The 27,403-nt window shown below is 39.8% G+C and overlaps 1 protein-coding gene across 9 annotated transcripts; it reads right to left on the bottom strand.

Annotated features, from left to right (window-relative positions):
• Nucleotides 1-769: 769 nt before the first annotated feature.
• dmpk (DM1 protein kinase) lies at nt 770-18,652 on the bottom strand. Of its 9 annotated transcripts, none has more exons than XM_028421647.1 (15): nt 18,087-18,645; nt 9,090-9,181; nt 8,892-8,975; nt 8,704-8,799; nt 8,468-8,616; nt 8,185-8,278; nt 7,838-8,035; nt 6,074-6,322; nt 5,816-5,895; nt 5,629-5,725; nt 5,288-5,451; nt 4,968-5,068; nt 4,189-4,250; nt 3,867-3,941; nt 770-2,992 (listed from the first exon to the last, which is right to left on the bottom strand). In XM_028421647.1, exons 1-15 carry the CDS (start codon nt 18,250-18,252, stop codon nt 2,891-2,893), a joined length of 1,809 nt encoding a protein of 602 aa, XP_028277448.1. In that variant the 5' UTR covers nt 18,253-18,645; the 3' UTR covers nt 770-2,890. The 9 variants fall into 9 exon arrangements, 5 of the variants coding, with proteins under 5 accessions (XP_028277448.1, XP_028277449.1, XP_028277450.1 ...); XM_028421648.1 differs by having other exon boundaries at nt 4,968-5,065; nt 18,087-18,643; XM_028421649.1 differs by lacking the exon at nt 4,189-4,250.
• Between the last annotated feature and the right edge of the window lie 8,751 nt (nt 18,653-27,403).

Here is a 27,403-nt window from a genome sequence, read left to right as displayed (position 1 = left end):
TAGCTTCCTCACACTCTCATATTTGTAAGAATTAATTATTCCATCCACTATACCAATTTACATACTTAGAATTAGTTTATATGCCTCATTGCATCTATGTTCTCTATGTTTTCACCATCACTCAAACACCATTTAGTTCATTCTTTTGTTTAGTTATCTATGTTTATTCATCCATATTTATTCTGTAGTTATCCTCTGACATTTACTATATTGGTTAATAAATATTATCCTTCAAAACTTGATCTGTGTATTCTTTTAAGGTATGAGAACAAATACCACTAAGAATGAGAGCTTACAGCCTCTGTCTCAGTTAATATGCATAATGTGCATGTCTTTCATCATCTCTAAACGCCTTATCTTTACGAATCATTCCCTTGGCTTAGCTAAAGTGATATAGTGAGGACACTGTTCTTGATAAAAATGTATATCGGCTCAGGTGGCAGAGCAGTTGTTTGGTGGTTTGATCCCTCACTCTGGCTCCATGTAAGCAAGCACTTGAGTACCTTTGAGAAGGTAGAAATTAGCTTTCCTTTTAATGGATGTAGCTACACACATCACCCCATATTGACAGAAAAATACAGAATTGATGATTTTTGCAGATTTATTAAAAAAGAAAAAGTGAAATATGACATGGTCCTAAGTATTCAGAGGCTTTGCTGTGACTCTCACATATTGACCTCAGGTGCGTCCATTTCTCCTGATCATCCTTCAGATGGTTCTACACCTTCATCTGAGTCCAGCTGTGTTTGATGATACTGATTGGACTTGATTAGGAAAGACACACACCTGTCTATTTAAGACCTTAGTAACCAACTGCCTGAAGAGCTCAGAGACAGAACTGTGGCACAGATCTGGCCAAGGTTACAAAAAAATGTCTGCTTGAAACTAACATCAGATGACCCTTGGTTACACTTGCTGTAAAAGACGATGGAACAAAAACAACGTAAGGATGAGAAAGTTTTTCTGTTCTTATGGGTGTGTGAGAAATAAAATCCTAAAAACATATTTAATGAAAAAGAAGGTTCACTGGTTCGATTCTCACTGGGGCCTTTCAAATGTCACACAGCTCCATTGACTACTGCACAATAAATATAGAATCATGTAGATAGAAGTACTGAGACCACAGTCTACAGTTTCTGTCTCTCTATTACTCTCCGGTTTCTTCTAAAAATGGTGGAGGTGATGATGGTGTGTGTTTGTGTGTTAAGGGGTGTTTGGGTGTTTTTCTTTAAATAAATAAATAGGTATAAAACCAGGAACAGGTAAAGAAAAATATTTCTAAACAAGCAAGTGGACTGGTAGATAGTGACGCTGTATTGTTACCTTTAGCCTGCTAACCAGTTGTGCCTTACACACACACAACATCTGCCTGCATTATCTCAGTGCTTCATATCTGACGATGTCGTAAAACATCAGTATTTTTTCTTGTAAATTATCTAGAATCTGGTGATCTAATTGGCACATTTTAAATTAAGACAAATTAAATTAAAGAAATTACAAGGATTTACAAGGAAAACCCAGACAGAACAGATTTATGTTGTGATTTCAAGAGCTGAAATATGAACCTAACGTTGCATTTTCCTGGTGTAGACAGTTCGTTCACACATTGACAAGTTGAGGTGTTCATTCTCCTCCCGTCACACAGCACAATCAACACAACTCCGTGTCTTAGAAGCCCTTTACCTCAGCATCCTGTGGACCTCTACATTTCAGTCCAACCTGCCTCTATGCCAGAATATGGTTTCACTCACAATTCCCTGCTGAGCTGATCCACTACATAACTTAGCTGCTATGTTCACTGTTTGTTTGGTTGTTAAGGTTACACACTGTTCCCGCTGTCAGGGCCTATGCTAAAGAAAAGCTAAAGAATGTGGTCATCATTAGTCAGGCACAACAAAAACATGCCTATAGTTGTGCAACACAAGTACAAACCACCCCTCAGTGTGGATACATGATACACAAGAAAAATCATATTCACAACTTAAAATGCACCAATATGGTCTAAAATGATTAAAGGTTGCTACAGAGGGATTTCATTGGCTCCTCTTTGTGTCAATCAAAACACACACACTGTCAAAGTCACACATTAAAGATGAAACACTGATTGTAGTTGTCATAATAAAACATCAATTATCCATCTGAAAATTATGACAGGTTTTCAAAACTGTCAATGAAGCAGGACTGAAACAAATGTATAAAAAAATAATAACCAGTGGTGGTTACCAATGCATTACTAACTAACAGGAGGGTTCTCATTTGAGCACTTCTCAAAGAGCAGCAATGAGCCACTTACCATTCAAAGGCAGTGTAGTGCTTCGGTTACCTTTGCAGTAGATTTAGCTCCAGACTCATAAGACTTTTTGATTTTTGTAATCTTTTTCACCATTGAACTAATTGAAGTAATTTTTCTCTGCTGCAGGATCTGCCCAGCTGATGCCAACACAGTGACATCACTGTCTCTTCTAGGACAAGATAAAATTGCAATTATTTTAATCCTGCTTCACTGACAGTGTTAAACCTGTTGTTAATAAAAGAAAAACACATGTACCATGCCGACTACAATCAGTGTTTCATTTCTAGTGTTTCATGTTAAAGAAACATAGTGCATCTCTTAGTACATCTAAGACGAAGATGTCCTCATTTTTTTTTCTCATTAGCCCCAGCAGGATGACCTGCCTTTCCTCTCACATCAGTTGGAAAAGCTCATTTGAAAATGTCCTTGTGTAAGGTCATTCTCAAAAACACATAACAGCAATGTTTGTAGACTTGTTTTTCCTATTGTTTTTCAGGAACAATGCTGAGAAGTAGAGCAAGGAGTGAGTGAAGAGCAGGATCTTATTCCTTTGGCCTTTTTCCTAGAGGTGTCTGTTTGTGCCACCTTCAGCTGCATTCAGGAGAGCTCAGAGTAGCAGTGTCTCTCCCATGCTTGGAGCTGCCCTCCTTCTGCACATACCAGCAGGTATGATTCACTCATCACCTGGGGCAGGCGCACCTGGAAGTCAAGAATAAAGGATTTATGAGAATCCCCTTTGAAAATATACTTTGATAGCATTATATAAAATTAAACTATTTACTATCTATCAGTCAGAAAGTCAGAAAATATGACCAAATCAAAGGTAAACATTGTAATATTTCATCAAAATAACTTTATTCTACATAATTAAAATTTGCTCAGATTTTGTTTTAAGTAACCACTCCATGATTAACTCAGTTGCATTCACTTGATGAAAACATTTTCTACATTTGATGTGCAGAGAAGAGTGAAGCACTGTAATTACAGTAGAAACACCTTGGTATCTGTAAGTTCATGCACTTATCCGACAAGCCTGTCATGTGGCGGCGATACAGCCCAGCAGCAGTTTACGGTCACCATGCCTTACACGTTGCGGCCACTTACTGCTAATCTCCTTGGATTTTAATCAGTCTAGTTGAGTCATAATAATGCTAAAAAAGCTGATCAAAGCCTCTTGTAACTCAGATAACTACTCAGAGGCTGCTGTTGACAGACAAAACTGGACAGTTGCAGACTAAAAACAGTCTGATCTAATTTTTGATCTAATAATTTGGCATCAACAATGTAAATCCATGGAATCAGACTCCGTCCAGAGACCATGATGCCGGTGATAGTATAGTACTATCTGTCAATAAACAATTGTGGTACCCTCATAGCTCATACTGTAAAGGAGCTGCCTCTTAAAGCTATCAAGAGACCAAAAAATACCTTAAAAACAAAAAAACAAATCACACACAACATGTCAAAATGCAGCAGCAGCACAAAGTAGTGTTTCCAGTGTTTTGTGGGATCACAAAGAACCCTTATAAAGGATCAGGTGCTATATTTCACAATTTGAGCATTTTGTCTGTACCCTGTGGAACAGGAGCAGATGGCGGTGGAGAGGAATCACTAGCGGGTAATGGCAGACTGGGGGTGCTCTCTCCCTCTGCAACACATAAATACAGTGAACAAACAGTAGCTTTGTAGAGACATGGGGCCTGGCATATGAAGTGAGGCCTCGGCCAGCTGCACATATTTCACATCATACATTGAAACTGTGTTTACAATATTAAGTCTGCTGCAAAGAGAGAGAGAGAGAACCAAACAGATTACATGTTGTTTTAAACAGGCTCGTTTTCCATGTCAGGCAATGCCAGGAAGAGAATAAGAAAGTGAATTAAAGATAAGCTTACATCCCATGTTGAGTCCACACAGTGGGCAGGCAGAGCAAGAAATGCTGGGCTGATACTCAGCTCTATGATTGAAGGAGAGAGAGGGACGTCAGAGCCCATAATGAGCAGCAGCATCAAGGCCGAGCAGGGTTTCCTTATTCAAACAGTAGGAAAGAACAAGAAACAGGCCTATCAGATGGTTGTTTAGTATGACAGTGTGTGAAAGAAGAGCGACAGGTTGACGAGTTGAGACCGTTGTGTGTCACACTTGAAGCAAGGTGTGTTTTTTGCCCACATGCCTGTGCAACAACAGAAACTGTAGCCGTTATTCACAACAAATGTAATAGTGCCGCAGCATCATTGCATCTTTAAAAAGCTCATGACACTGTACTGATTTATGGAAAAAGGCCATCCAAGTTCCTGCATACCAAAGCTATTCTTAGAGTGGGTATTTATCACCATGTTCTGACAGAGGACTAATATAACAGATGCTGCTGGAACTGTGTGTGTGTTCAGAGTGGCTTATATAGTCTGGAACTCAACACATCTAATCTTCTAAACTCTGGACAGTAAAAAAAGAAATACCTGAACTGGGCTGAGGATACATTTCTGTCGTATTTTTACCTTTATCCACTACTGTGGATTGTGTTTCATTGATCATAATTGTGTAAAAATTAAATAACAATACATTCTCTGTGACTCTCGATGCCACATACAGTGAAACAGATGCTTCAGGCTCTGAGGATGATTATGGTGATCACTACTGGGTGATGGGGAAAAGAAAAGTGCTGATCACTTGCCTATCTCCTTGGGAACTTGCCAATTTTGCATCTCCTCCTTAAGTCTTTCCATTTCTTTCTCCAGCTCACAATATCTTCTCTCCGCCTCATGTAAGTGTCTGCTGGAAGAAAAAAGACTGAGTTACGAGACCAAAGATTTTTTAGAGATCAAACAATCAATCAATCAATCAATCAATCAAACTTCTATGTAGCCCTGTGCCTGCTCCACATATAGCTGAATTGGACAAACTAAATCCAACATAAACATAAAACTGCTACTTAAAGCTTGACTATGATAAAAACAAGGGCATTGGTTAAAATGTAGTCAAGTTGGCTCATACCTCTGATAATCTTCATCAAGTCCTGATATTCGGTCAACCTCCTCTTCCTCTTCCGTGGTGGTGGTGTGGGTAGATGCAGTAGGACCTTTCTCCTGAGTAAGAGGGAGGTCCAACAATGGAGGCAGGTTGTCCACAACAACATCTGCAAGCTGCCACAGCTGGCTCTGCAACAAGATCAGTAACAGCTTAACAAAGAGAACTATTCAGGGAACAACTTTCAACACCATGCTTCTGCAGGTTTTAGAACATCTGTGCTCAGCACAACCTTAATGTAAAAGATCACATATCAGAATAAATGGAACCTCTGATGAGTACAAAGTCTTAAGGTTGTAGTGTCTTACCATTTCCTCTGGGCTATACAGAGTTTCACACTCCCTGAGCCTTTTGTCATCTATCTGCATCATGATGTCTTGACTACGGTCAATGGCACCTGTCTGACTACAAATGTAATACCATTTAAACAATACCCTGGAAGACTTCATATAAAGGCTTATAGATGCCAAGAATGCATTCATGTAGAAAGTTTACCTGGTAGCAGTGTATGAGTATCCAACAAAAGCCAAATGCACTCCTATGGGAGCTCTATCCATGACATCAGACAGCCTCTCCTACATGACACAAAAATGGCACTGTTTAAACCAACAACCCTGCTTTTCTCAGAATCTCCCACCATTTAATGTTTTTGTGTTTTATAAGGTTGTTTTTTTTTCTTATTTGTTATTAAAGTTTTGACTTTGACTGCATCCTCCTCATCGTCAGAAACAAACAATTATTTTGTAATAATACCATGTCACTGAGACAGTCGTCCAGAATGTCAAAGTTGGATGTGTCAGTAGGATTGGAAACTTCAGGCCGGTAGGGGGCAGGGAGTTTGTGCAGGGAACTCCAGTCTAGTCCACTAAAAAACAGATGACTCCGGAAGTCACTGGAGCCTTTCCTCCCCAGTCGGACGTCCCTTTCGCAGATGAGTCCAGTGATGAAGGAACGAGCTTTCTCTGAAATCTCAGGGCCAGACGGAGGAAACTCAAAATACTCCTGAGATTTACAGAAGAATAAAGAATAATCCTGCAGTCAAATGATCTGCTTCAAAATTTTTCTCCACTTCAAGTAATTTTATAATACTGAACAAATGAACAAACATGAGAAAAAAAATCTGAGGGAGTTTCTTCTTTTTTTAAAAAAAAACACCCCAAGCTAACAAATTGCTGTTCAGAATGAAATCCACTCATTGTCCTTCTTGATAACACACTGTGTGTTACTTGTCAAACATTAAGGCAGCTTGTCAGGTCGTCCTTACTGACTGCCTCACTTGGCACATCTGTCTAAAGCTTCATGCACACTGACCGTGATGTACATGATCAATAGAATATGGGCAAAAATGTTCTGAGGTCACAGTGACCTTTGACCACACATGCATGCATGTACCTACTGGAATACAGATATATTCTGAGATGTTATAACCATTAAAAAAAATATTTTAATCACTTGTTTCTAACACCATATACGTTTTACTAACCTTATTGTAGACTGTGGGTCTTAGTATTAAGCTAGTACAACCTCAGACGAACAACAACATATACAGTTTTTCACTGTGTTGTTATTTATTTAGCAAAAATTAAACCAAAAGTTAAAAAAGTACTAAGTACACCACGTAATTCAAAAGCTTGTTGATCCACCTTTAGCAGCAACATCTAATGTGAAATGCAGGACTTTCCGAAACCTTGCTTCCTTCTGTTCCTCTGATGTAGATTAGCTGTTGTGATTTGGATCATCGTTTCATTGTTCTGTTGTTTAAACCAGGTTTCACCAAGCTTTAACTGTCAGATAGTCTCACATTTGGTCCTGCGTCTGCAAAACAAGCCCATCATCATCCCTCCACCACCGTGCTTGACAGTGTGTATGAGATGTTTCTGCTGAAATGCTGTGTTTGGTTTTCAGCAGACATGGTTGTGAGTATTGAGACCAAACAACTCCACTTTGGTCTCATGTGTCCATAGGACATTGTTCCTCAAGTGTTGTTCTTTGTTCAGATGCTTTTTAGACAGAAGAGTCTTTCTCCTGGTAACCCTTCAAACAAACTGTACTTGTTCAGTCTTCTTCTAATTGTGCTGTCACATTAACACTGTGCATGCTCAGTGAGGTCTGCAGATTCTGACATGTAGCTCTTGGGTTTTTTATTGCTCTGTTCCAGAGCAGCAAACTGTCAAAATGTCTGTTTTTATAGAGGTCTGTACCCTTGCTGATGATCAATTAATCAAGGACGAATAATCAGCAGCACCTGCTGCAGTTCAACTCATTAAATCCTATGAAGCAGTATTGAATAGTGAACATGTTTTCCCCTCTCTTTTGGCTCAATTCCTGCTAAATAAATAAGTCAAGGTGAAAAAAGTCATTTGTTGTTGGTTTGAGGTTGGATTTTACTAATTCTAACACCCACTACAATCAGATAGTGATAGTAAAATAGTGTTGAACATGATTCCATACCTCTCTGTATCTTGGGAAATAATATTAAGTCCAAGTTGTTTCCTGCAACATTTATTGTTTATGTACCTGAAAGTGAAGGATCTTGGCATATGTTTCAGAGATGGACTCTGCATAGAAGGGTGTAGTTCCCAACAGCATCTCATATGCACAGATACCCAGAGCCCACCAGTCACATTCAGGACCATAACCTCCACCTCTCTCAACTGTCCTTAAAATCTCTGGAGACAAATAGTCAGGAGTTCCAACTGCTAGAGATGAGTGAACCTGCAAAGCAAGTTATTTCAACACACAGAAAAGTCTATCTAAAAGTCAGAAGTCTTTAGATCATTCGCATTGTGGAGTACTTGGAGAGTCATTTTGGTAAAATTACTAGTACACTTGTTACTTGTTACAAGTATGAGTTCAACTCTCACCATCCCATCCTCCTGGAGTCTTAAACAGGAACCAAAGTCTCCCAGTCTGATATGTCCATCACATGTCAGCATGATGTTGTCAGGTTTAATGTCTCTGTGTAAGATACAGGTTCACATTAAATGAGACGAGATGTGAGATGATAGGATGTTTTCAGTGGTTTTTGCTACAGTTCTACAAGTGAATACATGCTTTAGGTGTCAATTTGTTAGCCAGAAAATACAGGTTCACTATTTAAGGTTTCTTCAGAGGAACTGTATGGTAGCAGTCTGAAACAAGGTCTACCTGTGTACATAACCTAGTCTGTGGACAGAATCAATGGCCATGACCATCTCAGCCAGGTAGAACTGAGCCATGTCCTCATGGATCCGATCTCCAAATTTACTGAGCAGAGTCAACAGGTCCCCACCTACATAATAATCCATCACCAGGTACTGAGGGAGGAGGGACATTCAGTTTATATATGGCATATATTAGACTAGCAAGACACATTCACATGTGGCTATGATTCCAGTACCTACCAGATAGTTGTCATCCTGGAAGGCGTAGTGCAACTCTGTGATCCAACGTCGGTCGCCCTTCAGCAAAACCTCTCTCTCCTCCTGGTAACAAGCTGACTGTATAAAACATCACATATGATATGATTCTGAGATAAATTAAAGTACACATGGAATCCTTCGTTGAAAACTGTGAATAGTATTGTGTGTACCTCTCCGCGCTGCAGCAGGTCCCACTTGTTCATTATTTTCAGAGCATACACTTGTTGTGTTTTTCGCATCCTTGCAACAGCAACCTATTCAGAGTTAATAATAGCCATATAAAACTGAAATATTCCCACAAACCATCGCTTCCATTCATACTTAGCAAAGTCTTAACAAAACCACATTAAAGTTCCAGTCCTGCTTACCTCACTGAATGTACCACGACCAATCACCTTCAGGATGTGGAAGTCCTCTCTTTTGATGCGCGTCTTTTTAACCTGCTTGACCAGAGGCTCCACTGTTGAAGGAAAAAGCAAATGACTTTGACTGGAAAAATCTTTTATGTGTTTGCTTTATGAAGTTATATCAAAAAGATCAGGGGGTGTGGGGGATGAAGATTTGCTGGTGTCACCACCAAATTAATATGGTGTAAAGTCAGATGTGCAAACATATGGGCAACTTTTCTGAGCTCATGCACATCATAAAATGTGAAATGTTTTGCTGCTCTTCCCTTCTCAGATGTGTTGAAATGCTTTCCAAATAAGAGCTGGCTCTTATAAATTGTAAGCATGCTGTCTGTGTTCTCCCTGCTCCGTTTGCCATAAACGGAGTTCCTCTGTAACACAGGCATCTCTCTGAATTGAAGTCACTGTGTGCAGCTAAAAATAACAGAACACCTATCATTTATGAATAGAGGCAAGTTTTCCAGTCCTTTGTTTATTTATTTTTTAATTTTCATTCGCCACCTTCACACACACACACACACTAAGAGAAGCGACACGGGCAGTGTGTAAGCGGATTTTAGATGAGGAAAGAAAGAGAGAAGAGAAGCAACCACAAACACACACAGAGCCAAATAAATAAATACAAATAAATCCCCCAGTGACCTGTGTATAGTCTGTGACATTACATGAATATGAAGATGAATATGTTTATTATGTTGATGTTATCCATATTGACCTACGTACAATCACTGCATTTAGTTACCAGTCAAACATTTTACTGGCAACTGTTACAACCAACATTTATTTATTGAGGTTGTTGTCTGTTGATTGTTTATTGTATGAACTACCCAACAAGATAAAATTACCAAACCAAAAATCTTTAGGCGGAAAAATAAAGAACATTCAATAAGACCAAAGGATTCAGCAATAGACTGTAGATCTACCTGTAGCGAGCATTGTCGTAGTGTTAAAGCTAGGCCTAGTAATTATTCACCAGTTATTTTTTTTTACTATATTCTTTAAATTGATTGTTACACCTTTCAGGTTTTACCCAGAGGTTTGGACTTAGGAGCAGGACTCAGTTCAGTTTGTAGTAACAAAACTCAATATTTATTAACGGCAGGTCGGTACACAGAAGTCAACCCTCACGAGCAAAAGGGCTAGGCGAAAACCAGGTGAATGTCCAAAGCAGGGTTCAAATACACAAAAAGGCGACAGATCTGGCAAAGGTAACAATAAGGGCTAGACAAAGAGACAATCCGGATGGACAGGACAGGTCATTCACAGAAACCTGTAACTAGAAGGATTGCTGGAATGCTCTGGGAAATCACAAGACAATCTGGCGACGAACAGGGGAAAGCGCACACCTAAATACAAGAGGGAGCAACACATGAGGAAGGGGAAGACAAAAGACCTAAAACCAGAGGAGGGATTAGGACTTCACAATAAAACCGGAAAACGACAAGGTTTCAAAGTAAAACAACTACCGGTAACTAAAAGGTGGACAACACCAGACTGAAAAAAAGACAAGTATGAGCTATGAAAAAGAAACAAAAAATATGCTGGGTTAGGTGGCCCTATCCAAACTAATAATAATAATAATAAAAATAACTTTATTTATAAAGCACTTTTTTAAACACTCAGCTTCAAAGTGCTGTACAATAAAATCCAAGCAGGAACAGCAGAACTTGGTTAAAATACCATCCAGTAACATTCATAAACACAAGGTGAGTCAATAAGACGTAAAACAATTTAAAATATTAAAAATAGAATAAAATACAAAATAATGATAAAAATAAGAATAAAGCATAAAAACAATTAAAAAGCAATAAAGTAAAACAATAAATGAATGGATAAATGAACCAGTTTATGAAAACGCTAAACAATAAAAGTGAGTTTTAAGAAGAGATTTAAAAGAGGTCACTGAGTTAGCCTGCCTGATTTCCTCTGGCAGGGAGTTCCAGATTTTGGGCGCATATGCAGCAAATGCGCGGTCACCTTTTGTAATTAGCCGGGTTGTGGGGACTGATAGGAGGAGTTTTCCAGAGGATCTCAGGCGGAGTTCAGGCTCGTGAGGGGTTAAAAGGTCCTGCATATAGGAGGGGGCGAGGCCATTTATTGCTTTAAAAACCATCAGTAAAATCTTAAAATCAATTCTAAAACTCACAGGGAGCCAGTGAAGGGCAGCTAGAACTGGTGTAATATGGTCACTTCTCCTTGTATGAGTGAGAAGCCTTGCAGCGGCATTCTGTATTAATTGTAGTCTGTGAATGTTATGTTTACTGATACCAGAGTAGAGGGCGTTGCAGTAGTCTAGCCTGGAGGAGATTAGTGCATGTATAACTGTTTCAAACAGAGGTGGGGAGAGGAATGGTCGAATTTTTCTTAATTGCCTTAGCTGTGCGAAACAGGATTGAACAACCTTGGTAACTTGAGTGTTATAAGAAAGTCTGGAGTCAAAGATGATACCCAGGTTGCGGGCCTCAGTGCATATATTTTTAGACCAGGTGCCAAGACAGGTGGAAAGGTGGGCAACATAGCTGGGGTTGGGGGTGGAAGGTGTAATGATAATAATTTCTGATTTAGCATCGTTTAACTGTAGGAAATTGCTGGACATCCAGTTCTTAATTTCTGTTAAACAGGACAGGATATGTGAGCCATCAGAGCTACCGGGTGTGAGTGGTATATAGAGTTGGATGTCGTCAGCATAACAGTGGAAGTTAATATTGTGTCTGTGCAGGATATCACTGAGGGGTAGCATGTAGATAGTGAAGAGAAGAGGACCCAGTATGGATCCCTGGGGCACACCACATGACAGGGGGGCGGACACTGAGGATGTGTTACCCAGTATCACAGAAAAGGACCTGTTTGACAGGTATGAGGTGAACCATTCTAGTGCCACTTCACTGACTCCAACAGTGTACTTCAAACGGCTGATTAAAACATTGTGATCCACAGTGTCAAATGCGGCGCTGAGGTCTAGGAGGATTAAAATTGAGTGTAGACCAGAGTCAGCCGCCAACAGAAGGTCATTTGAGACTTTTACAAGTGCCGTCTCCGTGCTATGCATGCTCCGGAAACCTGACTGGAACTTCTCAAAAATGTAATTATTATTCATGAAAGAAGTTAACTGGGAAGCCACAACTTTTTCTAGAATTTTTGATAGAAATGGTAGTTTAGATATCGGTCTGTAATTACTTAGAACAGCGGGATCGAGTACAGGCTTCTTTAAGAGAGGGCAAACGATGGCATGTTTGAGAGAAGATGGGACAATGCCAGAGGAGAGAGAACCATTTACAATGGCTAGGATACTGGGACCAACCGTGTGAAGTACATCTTTTAAAAACCAAGAAGGGATGCAATCTGAGAGGCAGGTGGTAGGCCTTAACTGCGTAACAATGCGTTCCAGTGAGGGGAGTGAAATTTCATGAAACTGTTTTAGAGCGAAAGGGGTGGAACAAATATCTTTTGGTTCGACAAAGACAGAACGGAATTGTTTGCGGATGTCACGGACTTTAGTTAAAAAATAGTTAAGAAATTCACCGCATTTCTCAGGAGAGGGTTCAGCAGGCTCAGTCGCAGGGGGACTCAGAACAGAATTTATTGTTCTAAAGAGGATTCTGGGGTTGTTTCTGTTAGTTGTAATGATTTTAGAGAAATAGGTATTTCTAGCTTCTTTTACAGTGTGTTGATATTTAATCATTAATTGTTTTAGGGCGACCAGTGATGTGCTTTGTCTGTCTTTTTTCCATTTCCTCTCAGCTCTCCTGCAATCTCTTCTTATGTTCCTTGTGTCTTCATTTAACCAAGGCAGGACTGTGGGCTTTAAAACTTTACATCTAGCCGGAGCTATGGAATCTAGAATGTAGGAGCAGGTGCTATTAAAATTACTAACCAGCTCCTCAACTGTGCTGCCGTTTTCCTTTTCAGATTCCCAATTTTCAATAAAAGCTTGGCAGAAAATCGGGGCAGAGAGTGAGCTCAGAGGGCGAGAGTGGATTTTTTTGATAGGTTTATGGTCAGGAAGGAGTGAAATTTGAAACTGCACTGCGCTGTGATCCGTGACAGGAAATGGTGTTAGGGATACTTGTGTTACGTCAACACAGTTTGAGATCACCAGATCTAAAATGTGACCTTTGCTGTGGCTGGGGGATTTTACATGCTGGTTCAGATGAAAAGATTGTAGCAGTTTAATGAAGTCGGAGGCAAGTGGAGAAGAAGTAGGACAACCAACGTGAATGTTAAAATCCCCTAAAATGATTACCCTGTCATATTTGACCATAATGATTGATAAAAAATGTGCAAAATCCTGAATAAAACCCGAGATTAGTTTAGGAGGTCTGTAGATTAGGACACATAAAAAAGGCAGGTTGTTTCTTACAACAAAGGAGAGATATTCAAATGTGGCAAAGTGGCCAAATGAAACAGGTAAAAACATTTCTGTGGATAAGAGCAACCCCTCCACCCCGACCTGTTAGCCTTGGCTGGTGAAAGAAAGAATAGTTAGGTGGGGTTGACTCAATGAGGGGAGCATGCTCTCCAGGGGCAAGCCAAGATTCTGTGATGGCAAGGAAGTCAATTTTATTTGTCATGATAAAATCCTGACAGATGAATGATTTATTACTGATAGATCTTATGTTCAGTAAACAGAAATTTGCTGAGTTTACAGCATGGGAGGTGGAAGGGGTGATTTTTATATTAATGAGGTTTTTCTCGCATGAGTTTTTAAAAGGGGCCAACGGTGCCGACTGCCTCTCAGATATTATAGATGGGATGAATGAAACAGCATCAGCCGCAGCAGGACCCACATGATCATATAGGGTGCTGAGACTACTCGAGTCATAAAACTGCAGCGGATCATGCTGTGCAAACTGATTGGTTTGGTCAGTTTTCTGCCCTGCCCATCCCTTATGCTTTCTCAAAGCTTACAGTGTACCAGCCTGGCCTAACCTGACTTGTGAGTGTACTGAGCAAGTGGAGGTTCTGTATTACAGCTTTACAATGAAGGCTCACCCTGTGACAAAAAAAAAACAAGAAAAGCAAAGTCTGAAGCAGAACAAGGTTTGACTAGACAGTGCAGACAAACACCTGAATGATCTGGGGCTAATAAAGTCTACAAGGTGTTTTAATTAGGTGTGGCCTACCAAAGGAAGTGTGAACATTATGTGGTACTTAAGATAAGTCATGGCTGATACTGCACTGCTGTAAGTAATGAGGCAGAAAGTTCAGGAAGTCTGTGTCTGTGTTTATTCAAGAATACTGCAGTGAGTGCTCTTCCAGGCTTTATGCCAGCAGCCCTTTCTTCCGCAGATCCACGAAGAACATCAGACCATACAGACAGAGAACAGGACTTTACCAGACAGATCAATAACACATTCATCATGCGCTGGAGAGCAGTGTGCTAAGATGAAATGTCCCTAGACCTCATTGTTGTTATTTCTGCTTTACCTCCCTGTAAAGTAAGATTGCAAAAAAACATGAGTGGCAGTGAGAAATAGCCACAAATACCTTGTGATTATATTTTCCATGACAGCAAATGTTAATCACATTTATTTCAGGCTGCTACTGCTGCCTGAATGTGATTCTGATGTGGCTGAAGATTGCCTCTAACTCTTATTGGTTGATTATGTTTCTCTAAAGTCATTATGTGTTTGCTTGTCATCCATCCAGCTCCTGTGGAAAAAGTACCTAAAGAATGCTCTGACAGACTTTTTTCAAATGTGGTAAAAACATTCACTTGGATTCAGATTGGTCAAAGACTTTTCCACTTGCATGGCAGGAGCAGCTCCACGATTGTTCACCTTCTACTACGTGCAGTTTTTCCAAGTAATTGTGTTAACCTGATAATAAGTAACATTGAGTGAGGGAGAGCAAAGAAACATTGGCGGAAAGACTGTGGTTCCTTCACATAGGAATACCTTGATTAAGCTTCTCAGCCATCCAGGTCACTATTCATTCATCAAGTCCAGTTGCTCTGCTTTATGTAGGAAAATGCTCTCTAACTATTGTCACAATGAGTATTTTTAAGTCATCTTAAATCAGCTGACACATTTTGTCTGTCATTTAAGGTTTAATAGCAAAAACCACAAGACTCCTACTGGCTGCAGAGCTGTCTGCAGCTGTAGCTGCATTCATTCAAGCCTAATAATATGACAACAGTGAGGATATAGGAAAGAAAAGGAAAGAAGTAGGAAGAACAGGCTGGTGCAGGGCTGCCTCAGCCCAGCTGGTGGAGTCACTGTCTACATCAGCCAGTTTCTTTTGGGTGTAACTGCACAAATATTATTGTTACTGTAGCAGACAGCTTTAGGCCTTACATGGACAGGGGAGTGCTGGATACAAACTTCATAATCTAGGAAAAATAAAACAGACCAAAACCCACCATGGTCTTGATTTTTACATTTTCTACAAAATTCTCTATCACTATATACGGTACTTATTTACTGTATGTAGTAGGTGAGTATAGATGACAGACATAGATGTAAACTGCAAATTAATGGTGGGAGCCTAGAATTTTCACGCCAGTGAATCCTTGAGTAATCTGAATTCAACAGTGGCATTACATCATACACATTTGAATCATAATCTGTATTGAATGACTTTGATTGCTTGGACAGCACTACATAAATAATGAGTTAAATAATACTTGACATTACTTAGATATTACCTTAGAAGAAGACATTTGTTTATATACTGGTTTCAGTAAATACACTGAGTTGGCACTATGTTGGCACTTGCTGTTACTTTGGATATCTTTGAGTGCATAACACGAAACACAGTGATAGAGCCTGTTCTTGTAAATGTTGACTCTGGCCCGGTAGACATTATTAAGCTCACCAGTTATGGGAGCCTTGTAAGGAGTTACCAAATTATAAGCAAACTAGATACAGAGCAAAGGGGGGGGGCAACATGAAAACAGAGCTCTAGTAGTGGAGTTGAAGTTTAAGCCTTGTTAACAGGAACCCTGTTTTGCAGTATTGTATTCAGATTCAGAAAACTTTATTTGTCCCCGAGGGGCAATTTAAGGCACAAGTGAGCAGCTTGAAATAGTGAGCAGCAAAATAGAACGATGTTGGATAAAACAAGTCACATAAAAATCATCGTCTTCTTACAACAAAGATCTTGTTTACAGCAGATTCTGTTCTGTTCTGTCTGATTTTCTCCTGACCGCTTCGTCTCATTCTGTGGTTACATACATGTGTATGACAGTGAACAGTCATCGGAGTGAGAGCTCTTACTGTCAATACAACATCTTTGATCAAAGCTAAAGTTTTGGTTCATGTCAGCAAAGTGGACAGAAAACCACAAACTGCTGGTGACAGAGAGGACAGTGCAGCCGGACTGATGGGGTCCAGAGTCTGAGGATGAGGATGAAGAGTGAAGGTGTCGTCTTATAATGCTCCTCAATCATGATGCCGGTACACTGCTAGTGTCACTTGAATGAGTGAACTAGTCAGCTAGCTAACTGCATCCAAGACTGAAGCTTTTAAGTATACTGTGGCTGCAGTCAGGTAGTTTTATACATGGAAAAATGAAAAACCTGTTTTATGTACGTTTTCAAACACTGTTTCTGTGTGTAAAATGACTTTTGGTTACATTGTTTAAAAACACATATTATTCTGTTTCTCTAAATAGAATAACATTGATGTGAATGCTGTAAGAATCTTGACATTTTTATTTAACATTTTATAGTTTTTTATACCACACTTTGTAGTGTTTACATTCAGTCACTTAACATGCCATTCATTGTGTAAGTAATCCAAGTATTCAGAAAAGTAATGTAGTGGAATACATTACAAATGCCATTTTAAGGCACTTTTTAAAATCCTTTCCAACACTGAGTATAATACCCTTGTTGATCAACTGGACATATCAAGACCTCTCAAAGTACCTATTGTGCCATTTAACAAACAGATTTAACCAAGCTTGCCCTGGTCTGAAGTGTGATTGCTGCCTGAAAAGGACGTCTTATCAAAATACCCCCTATATTGACAAATGATGTTTAAGTCTATGCATTATGATATGACACAAAGAGGAACTTTGTGTGATGCGTTGCAGGTGACAGCACTAAATCTAAAGCTGTCACCTTGTGTCTTTGAAAAGTGTACCCTGCAATTCAAAATTAATTTATCTTGCATGTCATTTTAACAACATTAGAGAATAGGCGTTAGGATGCCTATGCAGTATACCTTGTATTTTAGGTTATAACATTCTTAGAAATTAATTGAAATTTGTTTTTTTTCTCACAAAACAAGGTTCTAATTGTAAACAGTTTGGTTGCCAAAACATAGAATCTAGAAGTCAGAAGGTAAGACATAGGGTCCCAGACCTGTATGGCATGAACAGTTAATGTGACATCTTTTGGTGTTCCTGGTGACACCTTTAAATGTCACTGGGGGTTTGTGGGGCTCATGAGGGATTACAGAGCATGGAAAGGCATTTCTGGTCCTTGCTATGGTCTCGTGTTGCTTTAAATAAAGAGTCACACAAGTGTTACTGAGGTAGGTTTGTGTGGCAACTTAGTTCTGAAATACTCATGACACTGTACCCAAAATGGAGAAGCTCATTCTAAAGCTATGGTACCCAGTTCTGTCATGCCTTTGTAAGCATAGAGTCACCGGGTCAGGACAAGGGAAAGGTCAGAATCGCATTCTTTAATTTTTTTTTCAATCTGCAGAACAGACAATGACTGCCACTGCAGTGAGGGCTCTATTGATGGGGAATGCACTCTCTATATTTCCCATATTGTATGGGGGTTAACAATGTCTCCACTATAAGGACAGTAATGTGAATATTTCAATAAGCGACTTTTGGGATCAGTAGGAGCAAAGGATTAACAAAATGACAGGAGGAAAAATACCATATTGGCATGTCAAAACTTTAAGAATTCTATATTACTCTCTCTCTCTCTCTCTCTCTCTCTCTCTTTCACACACAAGCACTTGTATACGCATAGACAAACAAAAGGTAAAAACTTACCCCATTGCAGAAAACCAGAGACATACTTCTCCCTTGAAAAGGGTGAGGAGTAGAACTCCTGATAAACACCAACAAGTAAGTCCAACAGTGTCTGCAGCCCAACGGGTCCTGTAGTCTGGGGGCCCTCGGCCAGGTCGAGTGCACCAAGGCCGGGGCCCGTTGACATGACGGTGGGTGAGTACTTTGTTTGGTCTAGAGTTGTGGTGGAATCCTGGTGTCCATGGTTTCAGATTAACAGCTGGACTAGCTACGTTCTTCTGCCTCTGGGTTTATAATTCCTCTGGCATTGATCAAGAATCACACTTACAATGACAGCTCACCAGCTCACCCTCTATATTCCACTATGCACTGACTTCCCCCAACCCACCCTTAATCAACACACTGATCTCTTTCTGGATCACCACTCTAAGCCCACCCACCCAGTGCCTGTGTGTGTTTGTTTTTATAAAGATCCTCTTTTAACGGTACATGTTCCCTATTCTTCCTCTCGCCTCCAGTTTACAATCAACTACATTTCTCTCTGCCTTTCTGTTTTTATGTGGACCTCCTCCCCTCTATTTCTGTGTGTCACTTTTTTCTTCTATCCCCATGACTGGCATTCGTCATGACTGCTGTTTCCCGAGCACTGACTCAAGACCTTTTTTGGTGCGTAGGTCTCCCTCTCTCTTTCTTTCCGCTCCACTCTATGAAAGGACACCAGACGTTCTGCTACAACAGTGACAAAAAAACAGAGAAGCAAAGGTGTTCTCTAAAACAGTTCCTCTTTCTTTCTATCTCTTTGTTTTATTAGCATTTATTGATTTTCTTCCCTTTTGAGAGAGTAAATAGGAACTACTGAACTGAAATAGTGCAGGTTGTCGATGTTACAATCTCATATTTTGTAGACTAAAAAACTTTTTTGTAAACATCCAAGATCTTTTTTTGTCTCGTTGATATTTTTGGATCACTGCTGTCTCTCTTTCTCTCTCATGTTACCCCTCTCATCCTTTTGTCTTTGAAACTCTCTCTTCATAGTTGCCACATAGCACTGCCTTAAAACACTTAACACTCTATTTCCAGGACATTTAAAGTGTCATTAAACAAATGTTCCACACTTTTAATGATCATCATTTTCTCCTAGTGAGAAAAGCAGGGAATGTGTGTGAGTTAAGAACAAAGCAAACATAGCTAGATGAAGACAGGCCAGATAGAGGGGGTCTGAATTGGGGTTATAGTTCCTCTGAGGGCAGTAGCGCAGACTGCAGACACGTGACAAAGTGTATCCCAGTTAACTCTTTACACTCTGCCCAGTCAATGTGTGGCTCTAGGAGTTTTAGCCAAGGGAAACCTAGTACCAATAGGGGTCTGAGGCAAAGTGAAAACATGAAAGCAGATCTGTTCGTAGCGATTTAGAGACAGAATAAGATGCGGCAGATCATTTTGGTGTGTGTCTCTGACCAGGCCTTGACATTAAGAGCACTGGAACAAGGGGCTTCACCTGTGTTCTAGCTTTCCAGCTCTGCTCAACCTTCACAGTCAATCACAGCCAGCAGTGGAAGACGTTAACAAAACATGGGCTAGGTGGGAGTTTCAACATTTTTGAGGGGATGTTGAAATGTGGTGAGCAAAATAGTTTTGGTGAGTCAAGCAATTTCTCAGCTCCCAGCTTCAGTAGAGACACTACCATCACTGTTCTGCAGGAGGCAGCAGGGTTCGGCGAAACTGCATTGGCTCTTTAGGTAAGGATTCAGAAGTGACAACATATGCAGCCCCAATCTTACTTAGTGTAATTTGGAGGAATGATGGTGCACTGGTGTGTCTACTGTCTCTCACATAGTTGTCTATGTGGAGACAAGAGAGTCGTGAAAGAGAGTCATTAGGGAACATTTTGTTTGTCTCGCACAGCACTAGTTCAAACCACCGATCACTGATCAAACCACTGATAAAGCCGAGTGCATTATTCCGTGCCAACTCAGTCACCAGGGTGCAGAGCTAAAGATTAATCTGTCAATTGAAGGCATTAACAGTTGCATTAGTATGAGAGAATACCTGGCCTTTTTCCAAAACCTGAGGACAGGTTAATGCCCTATTATAGCTTCTGCCCAGGCTGAAGCTTAACCTCTTGACAACCTTGTAAAATAAGCAATCTTACTCACATTAGTCGGGGTATGTATAATAAGCAATCTTACTCACATTACTCACATTTAGACACCCATGGAATATTTGGGGAACTAAAGCTTTCTCTCAATTACTGTGCCATCCAAGCAGTTTGGGGGAGGTTATCAGTGTCTGCCATTGTGACCACTTCTTCCTGGGATGTATAACTTGAAAACACTATGCCCATGACACTCAGCTGTATTTATTTATGAAACAGATCACTTAGTCAAATTTCAGTCACGTCAAATACAAGCCTGGATGACTTGTAATTCAGACAAAACCATCTCAGGAACCAGATATATCCTTTGAATCTAAACAATTGCTTAGATAAGCTTTTTTAAACCTTTGCAGTATTGCATGCTGTCTCAGTGCGATGCTGAACAAAACAAGTCTATGTTCCTTAATGGTGTTATCACCAGGATAAATAAAGTCTGAAAAGCCTTCAGCTGACCCCAAACACTGCACTGCAGCACTAAATTCAATTAGCAACAAAGATTCTGGGTTTTCTCCACTGCCTGTAAAATCCACAATACACTTTGAAATTTTACTTGTTACTTACAAAGCCCTCAGTGGCCAAGCCTTATTTTTGAGTATGCTGTCCCTTATATAATAGGGTGCTATTTTCTGTTCCAACCAGCTTAAGGGAACAAATTGTTCTGCAATTCAGACCACGATCATACCCCATAGAGAACCCAGAGGGTAAACACTGTGAAATAATGAAACTGAAGTACAGTACCTACACAGATAAAAGCACTGCTAAGATATACTTGCACCTTCTACTGGTTAAACTACAAAATGACTGTAATGGCTGCTGCAACAAAGTAAATATGATGCGTGTAACAGAAGGGGTCAGGATAGGAGCATGAAGACTGTCCTTCCTAGGTAGGAAAACTGTTTTGCATGAAACAAGCACACACTCCTGGAAACACAAAAATAGCTATGATCCAAGTATAAACAGTCTCTCTCTCTCTCTCTCTCTCTCTCTCTCTCTCTATATATATATATATATATATATATATATATATATATATATATTCACTTTCACATCAGACAGTTCTACCTATCAACCATGGCACCATTGACTCTTCTGAATAATGAATGGCTGGTGTTATTTGAGCGAAAGCTGGGATTAACCACGATGTAAAATAATCTCCAAAATGTGATGAATGTGTACAGCATCAGACAGCTCACCTTCCAATCTGTGTACACAAGGCCCCGTGTCGCAGCGCGCTCACATGTTACATCAAGGTTTTGTTTGCAATTGATGATGACACTAAGCTTGTCAGTCTGCAAAGCAGGCTTTCACGTGGGTGAATGGCCAGCGTTGTGTGCGTCACTAAACAGGGCATTATGGGAAAATGAAGAGGGGGGAGGAGAGAAACAGGAGAGGAGAAGAAGAAGGAGTGATGGAAGAGAAGAAGCTGAACCTGTGACTGTAAGGAAGAAAACAAAAAGGAAAGTGACTGCAGCAGAGAGGATTCGTCAGGTTTCATTTCTGTTGGGATACATTTTTGTTTTCAATTTTAAGGTCCCGGCAAAGATGAGCTGCATCCCTGCCTCACACAGGTAAGCCACAAGACATAGTTACAATATTCCAAAGGTGTTCACATTGCACAATTTAAAGGCCTGCTCACACCTTCGACTTACAGTTTTATCCTCTAGAGCTGTGAGAAATGAAACAAGATGTGTAAAATGAGCAGAGTACGACAAGAAAAAAGTTTCTTTTTCTGAAACGTGCTTCAGGGAAACCTTGATGCTGAAATTGGATTACAAACCAGCAGCCTAAGAACATTATGTCAATCACTGCCCTAGTTTTAACAGCTATATTTAGTCCACTTAGTATTGTTCTAATGCAGATTTGTTGACCTCTTAATGATTCGCGACAACATAAACACGACAACATAAACACTAAAATCATAAACACTAAAATCACCTAACTGTTGTTTCCAGATACACTGTAACCTATATGTAGCCATTCCTGTCTTTATTCCCACATCCTCCCCCTCCCCCACTGCTGTCCCAAGCCTGTTATGTCATTATGTGCTTGCTTCATGATTAACTCAGCGTGCTGCCTACCTCATCATCTCTGCAGTTGTTTTTAACAGTAACACCTTCCTGTTGTTTTGTTCACTGTATACAACCTTGATGCAGCTCTCTTCTAGCCTCAGTTCAAATGTCTGTGTCTTGCAGTATGAACATTCTCAGCCATGTAGAATCTCAAATGGAGGACAGTACAGGTCAGAGAAGAGGGAGCAGAGTCTATCAGGTAGGATATACCTCTCTCAGTGTCCCGCCTCCTTCCACTTTGTTCAAATTGAGTTTGATGACCCTGCTTATAATTATTATTATTAATGTTTTGTCATCACATTTGCCATTACCTTAATGAATCACAAACAATTTCCAGATCTTTCCTGAAGTCGACGTCAATGAAGAGCCTGATTATCCTAAGGACTTTCTCTATAGGAGGGAGCGTCTTCCCTCTATTGTTGTGGAGCCCACAGACTACAGTGAACTGGAGCGCGGGGAAGTGCACCAGTCCTCACAATGCCTTATAAGTGATGAGGAGGGGGGTCACACTTCTGACCACACACATGGCTCTGATGGAGAGCAGCCGGAAGACATGGAACAAGGGTAAGATCTAATTCTCTTCTCTATGTCTGATTCAATGATTAATGCTAACCAAATTCAGGTTGAATAGTTTTCACTTAACCAAACTTTTCACAGTGAAGAAGTTTAAAAGTTTCATTTAAGGCAAAATAAACCATTGGATTACAATTAGGATCTACAGCGATTTGGTATCCATGTGTTTCCATTGTCGCTGTTGCAGCTCTGGTGCCAGGAAGACTTCGATTGGACCATCCCAGAGTCAGCTATCCCTTGTACGACTCACCCCACCAGCCTCCCCCACCCCTCCTGAAGCTGCCCCACCCTGCCTGAGGAGCTGAACCAGTGCAGTTCATCCCAACTGTGTGTAGCCATAGGTAATGCACTACCTATGCACGTATAAAATCCCTATAAAAATAAATAAAAAAAACACCTTCAGCTGGTTGCCACGGCGACACAGTAAAATATGTGGACCATTTCTACTAACAGCTCTGTTTTCCTTATATTGGCACCTCTAGTTTAACACTTTATGGTTAACTAAAGGTAACCAGAGACTGTAGCAATAAACATCTGAACATAATTGTTTTTCTTTTGCAAAGCAGATCTTATTCCATAGCAAAAGACACACAAGGTTAGACATTCACACAACCATTGTTGATTTCAAAATTGCATGACTATTTATTGTTTTGGAATGAGACTGGGTTGTCAGATGATGACTCTTTAATATATACAAAAGCCTAAGGCAGGTCTAAAATGTTTGTTGTGACCGTAACTATAGAAATAAGAACCCAAACTATGTCATGGAACAAATCAGTCATGGAATTAGTGAACTAACCAAGAGGTAAATACCTTCCAAACCTGACCAACATCTGAAGTTTTAATGTCTTGTTGCCAGTATTATTAATACTATTGCATACACACATATGCACATACATGTGTGTGTCTTTATGGGTGTGTCGACATTGCAAAAAATGATCAGGGGAGTAGCACTGCTCTGTGTTGGAAAACTGTGGCTCTAAATCCAAAGTAAAAGGCTCACAACAACAGTCATAAAGCCCCTCATCCCTGTGGCATGTGTGCAGCCCTAAAAATGTCCTGTTTATATTTATTCATGGGAGTCACATTATTGTTAGCCAGCAATGACCCTGTGTATTTAATTGTGCCTACCCTTAACACAATGAAAAAAAATCAAATATAGCAGTGCGACTGCTGAGAACATACCGGTAACTAGTTTTTTCATAACTGGTTTTCTTCCAGCTTAAAGAAGATGCATATAATCTGCAAATGTTCTTAATTTTAGTTTTTTTCATTGTATCATTGTCATGTTTGTGTGTTCCTGATTAAAATCAATTATTAAACAGTATATGCTGTTACATGCTCAAATGTACAAAGAAAAATATAGAAAAAAAAATATTAAAAAAAAAAGAATCACAAAACTAAATCACTGCCAGTATTTTCTATCGATGCTTCTGTGGACTAATTCAAATAAACTATAGCAATTGCTTGAAGCTTGGTCTGTATAAATCTTTTTTGCCAGTAGTGATGGGAATTTCAGCTCTTTTATGAGAGCCGGTTCTTAGAGAGTCATCTCTTTCAGCTCCCATGTGGCTTTTTAGATTTTTTGTTGTTTAAATTAATTTATTATCAAAAATGATGTAAAAAAAAAGGAAATGAATTGGGCCTACTAGTGTACAAAACACACTTGATATTCACTGTTTATTGTTTTTCTGACTTATTATGCTCAACAGAGCACAGCTACAAAAATACATTGTAAAGCACAAAAACAATAATCAAGTCAATTTGACAAAACAATCCAATGTCTGATTGTACGTAGCCTATATTACCACTAACATTTTAACTAGTTATACAGTGAAACAGCCGAGATGCTCAGAGAGTCACACAATTAAATGCATCAAATTGATAATAGCTACTGTTTAGAATGAATGTTACATTAACCAGTATATTTCTAGACTTGCCCAAGTTGTTTTCAATGTACTGTAGGTTTTTGCAGTGACCATGATATACAGCAGTTGGCCTCCAGAGGGTAGCAGAGCAACACATGCCACTGATATGTAGTTAGATATGCCACAGCACAAAGAAACTCACATCATAATGTCCATACCTTCCTTTCCAAATGTCTGAAACTACTTTGTAATCAGTCCTGTGGTATTCATAGTGACACTGTAAGCTTGGATATAATCAGCAGAAGCTGATATGTGATTATGCAGTCCACAGAGCTTTCACCTTTTGTCCAAATAACGTATTAATGTACAACATTTTTAATTTGTGTTTTTTCCTCTAACTAAATGTTATAAAAGAAAAAAGAAAATCGAGCTGGAGTGCTTAACATCGCACCACAGCTGAAATAAATTAAAAATGGTCAGACATCAAAGTCAATGTAAATAGAACGCAGCAGAGTGTTGCAGTCCCAGGGATGCTGGAGCTAACCCAAAATAAATAACAAGTGGACCCCATCGTCGGAGAGACCACACTTTCTGGCATCCTGCCAGCACAGCCAATGCGATTTGGATATTTTAGGTTGTGTGGTTATCCAGAGGTACATTAAATAAAAACACTATTTAGATATTGCTTATTAGCAATTAGAACCAACCAAACCTCAGTGACACATTAAACAGACTGAACACACAGAGATACAAAAAGTAATATCATTTATTTTTACAGAAAATGTGGAAGCTGAGAGCAGCATCACAGACACATCTGAGATGTGGGGTCAGGGCCAGCGTCTCTGTCACAGCTGCAGAGGGATGCCAGTCTGGCCTCATACTCACCTAGTGCTGTGCAATAGGCAATAAGTTAGGACAAAACACGGACTTAGTGAAATAAGCAATACATTACAGCGTTAGGTCAGAATTTACAACTTGGTTTTACAGTCCGTGTATCAAAACAATGTCGATTTTAGAACTGTAAGCTGTATGATCATCCATCAGTCAGTGTCTTCTCAGTGAGAATGGGAATGCATTTCATTTCATGTCCGCCATGGAAGCCTGCGCCTACACTGATGTGTGTTAACATCTTAATGTGACATGAACAGAAAAAACGTATCGGTTTATTTTGGATTTAGATTGTGGCAATCGTGTTGAGGCTGGGCAAATTAGGTTTTGTTTTGTTGGTTGGGGTTGAGGCAGGCTGACAGAGAGGACTGTCCTCTGGACTGAGTTTAGACTCTGGATGTGGATGAAGAGTGAATGTGTCATGCTGTGCGCTGTGTTTTCATCATGTTGTTCAATCATTATGTAGGTGCACTGGTGCACTAACTTGTTAGCTACTGTCTACTAACATAAGTCCATCCATTATTGATGGGCTGAATAACACTCACTGCAAAAGGTGCTGAGCCTGACCCAACACCCACAGACAATATAACTCAGGCAGGCAGAAAACATGGGACAGGTCAGAATCTCTATTAAAACAGAATAACTGGCTGGAACATGAAACATGAAACAAACAACGACAAACTAGCAAAACTGAAACGACACCCAGAGGCTAAATACACAATACATAACACTTAAGCAATTCTCTCATCTACTCCCTCAAAAAAAAAAAAAAACTTCATCCAAGGTTTCACCCACAGGTTCCATACAGGTTTGGAAGTTCTTCCCACCTCGCCCCTTTTGATGTTCTCAGTGGTGGTCACAAGCTTACCCCAGATAAAGACACTGCCACCCAAATGATATCTCAAAGGCTCTATTTATTCTCTCCTCATGAAACCTTTAGGACAGAAACACCCAGTCAAAGCTGACAAAAACACCCAGATTTCTCTTTCCAGTGATGCTTCCCCAGTCTCCTTTAGCCTCGGTTGACCCTCCATTCAAACTCCAGGACAATCCTTCCTTCCACCACACCTTTCATCTCATCCCCATCCTCCCACCCCCTCAAACCTATGCCTACATCTCCTCATCCAACACCCCCTCACTGCCATCTTATCCTCTCATTTTTTTCTCCATTCCTTCAATTCTTTTCATTTAACCCCATTATCCGTCCATTTCTTCCCTCTAATCTCTCAATAAATCTGTTTAAAAACATGTAACCTGGTCTTGTCTCAACATCACACTCAACTGATGCAGTTTAATCACAAAAAAGCAGGGCAACCAGACAATTCACAGCAGCTGTGGGAAAGTCAAAAATTAGAAGTACTACATACTTTTGCTCTTATTTATTTTACATTTGAAGTCCAGTGTTTGTACATGTGGACATGTATTCTGAAAGCCAGAATCATTTACCCATAATGTGTGAGTTCATGTCTGAGTTCTCTACTTCTAGTTGTAATTGAGCTGTTTTCATATAGTACAGGATTAGTAGTAGCATAGGTTTTGGAGTGAGAAATTAGCATACACGAACTGAACTTGCAGGGACCATGTCTTGATCAAGGCTAAGTATCAAACATTAAGATTGATCCATCAATGCATCTGCCAGGTCAGGAGTATTTATTTTATTTTTTTGAGAAGATTTTTTGGAAGAAAAAACTAAATCAAGGAGAAGAAAATAGACCACACCTTAAACTGCCTCTCTGCTGCTTTGTTTTTAGAGAGAAAGTTAATCCAGATATTGAAATGAGAATG

This window comes from Parambassis ranga, chromosome 14 (assembly GCF_900634625.1).
Source record: "Parambassis ranga chromosome 14, fParRan2.1, whole genome shotgun sequence".
NCBI lineage: Eukaryota > Metazoa > Chordata > Actinopteri > Ambassidae > Parambassis > Parambassis ranga.
The sequence above is the reverse complement of the archived record's forward strand: the minus strand, read 5'-3'. Positions and strand labels throughout refer to the sequence as shown.

Coding starts and splice junctions, on each gene's coding strand:
- dmpk (XM_028421647.1), bottom strand. CDS start 18,252: ATGTCAACGGGCCCCGGCCTTGGTGCACTCGACCTGGCCGAGGGCCCC. Junction 8,976..9,089: donor GTCGTGGTACATTCAGTGAG/GTAAGCAGGACT, acceptor AACTCTGAATAG/GTTGCTGTTGCAAGGATGCG. Junction 5,069..5,287: donor CTTGATGAAGATTATCAGAG/GTATGAGCCAAC, acceptor TTTTTCTTCCAG/CAGACACTTACATGAGGCGG.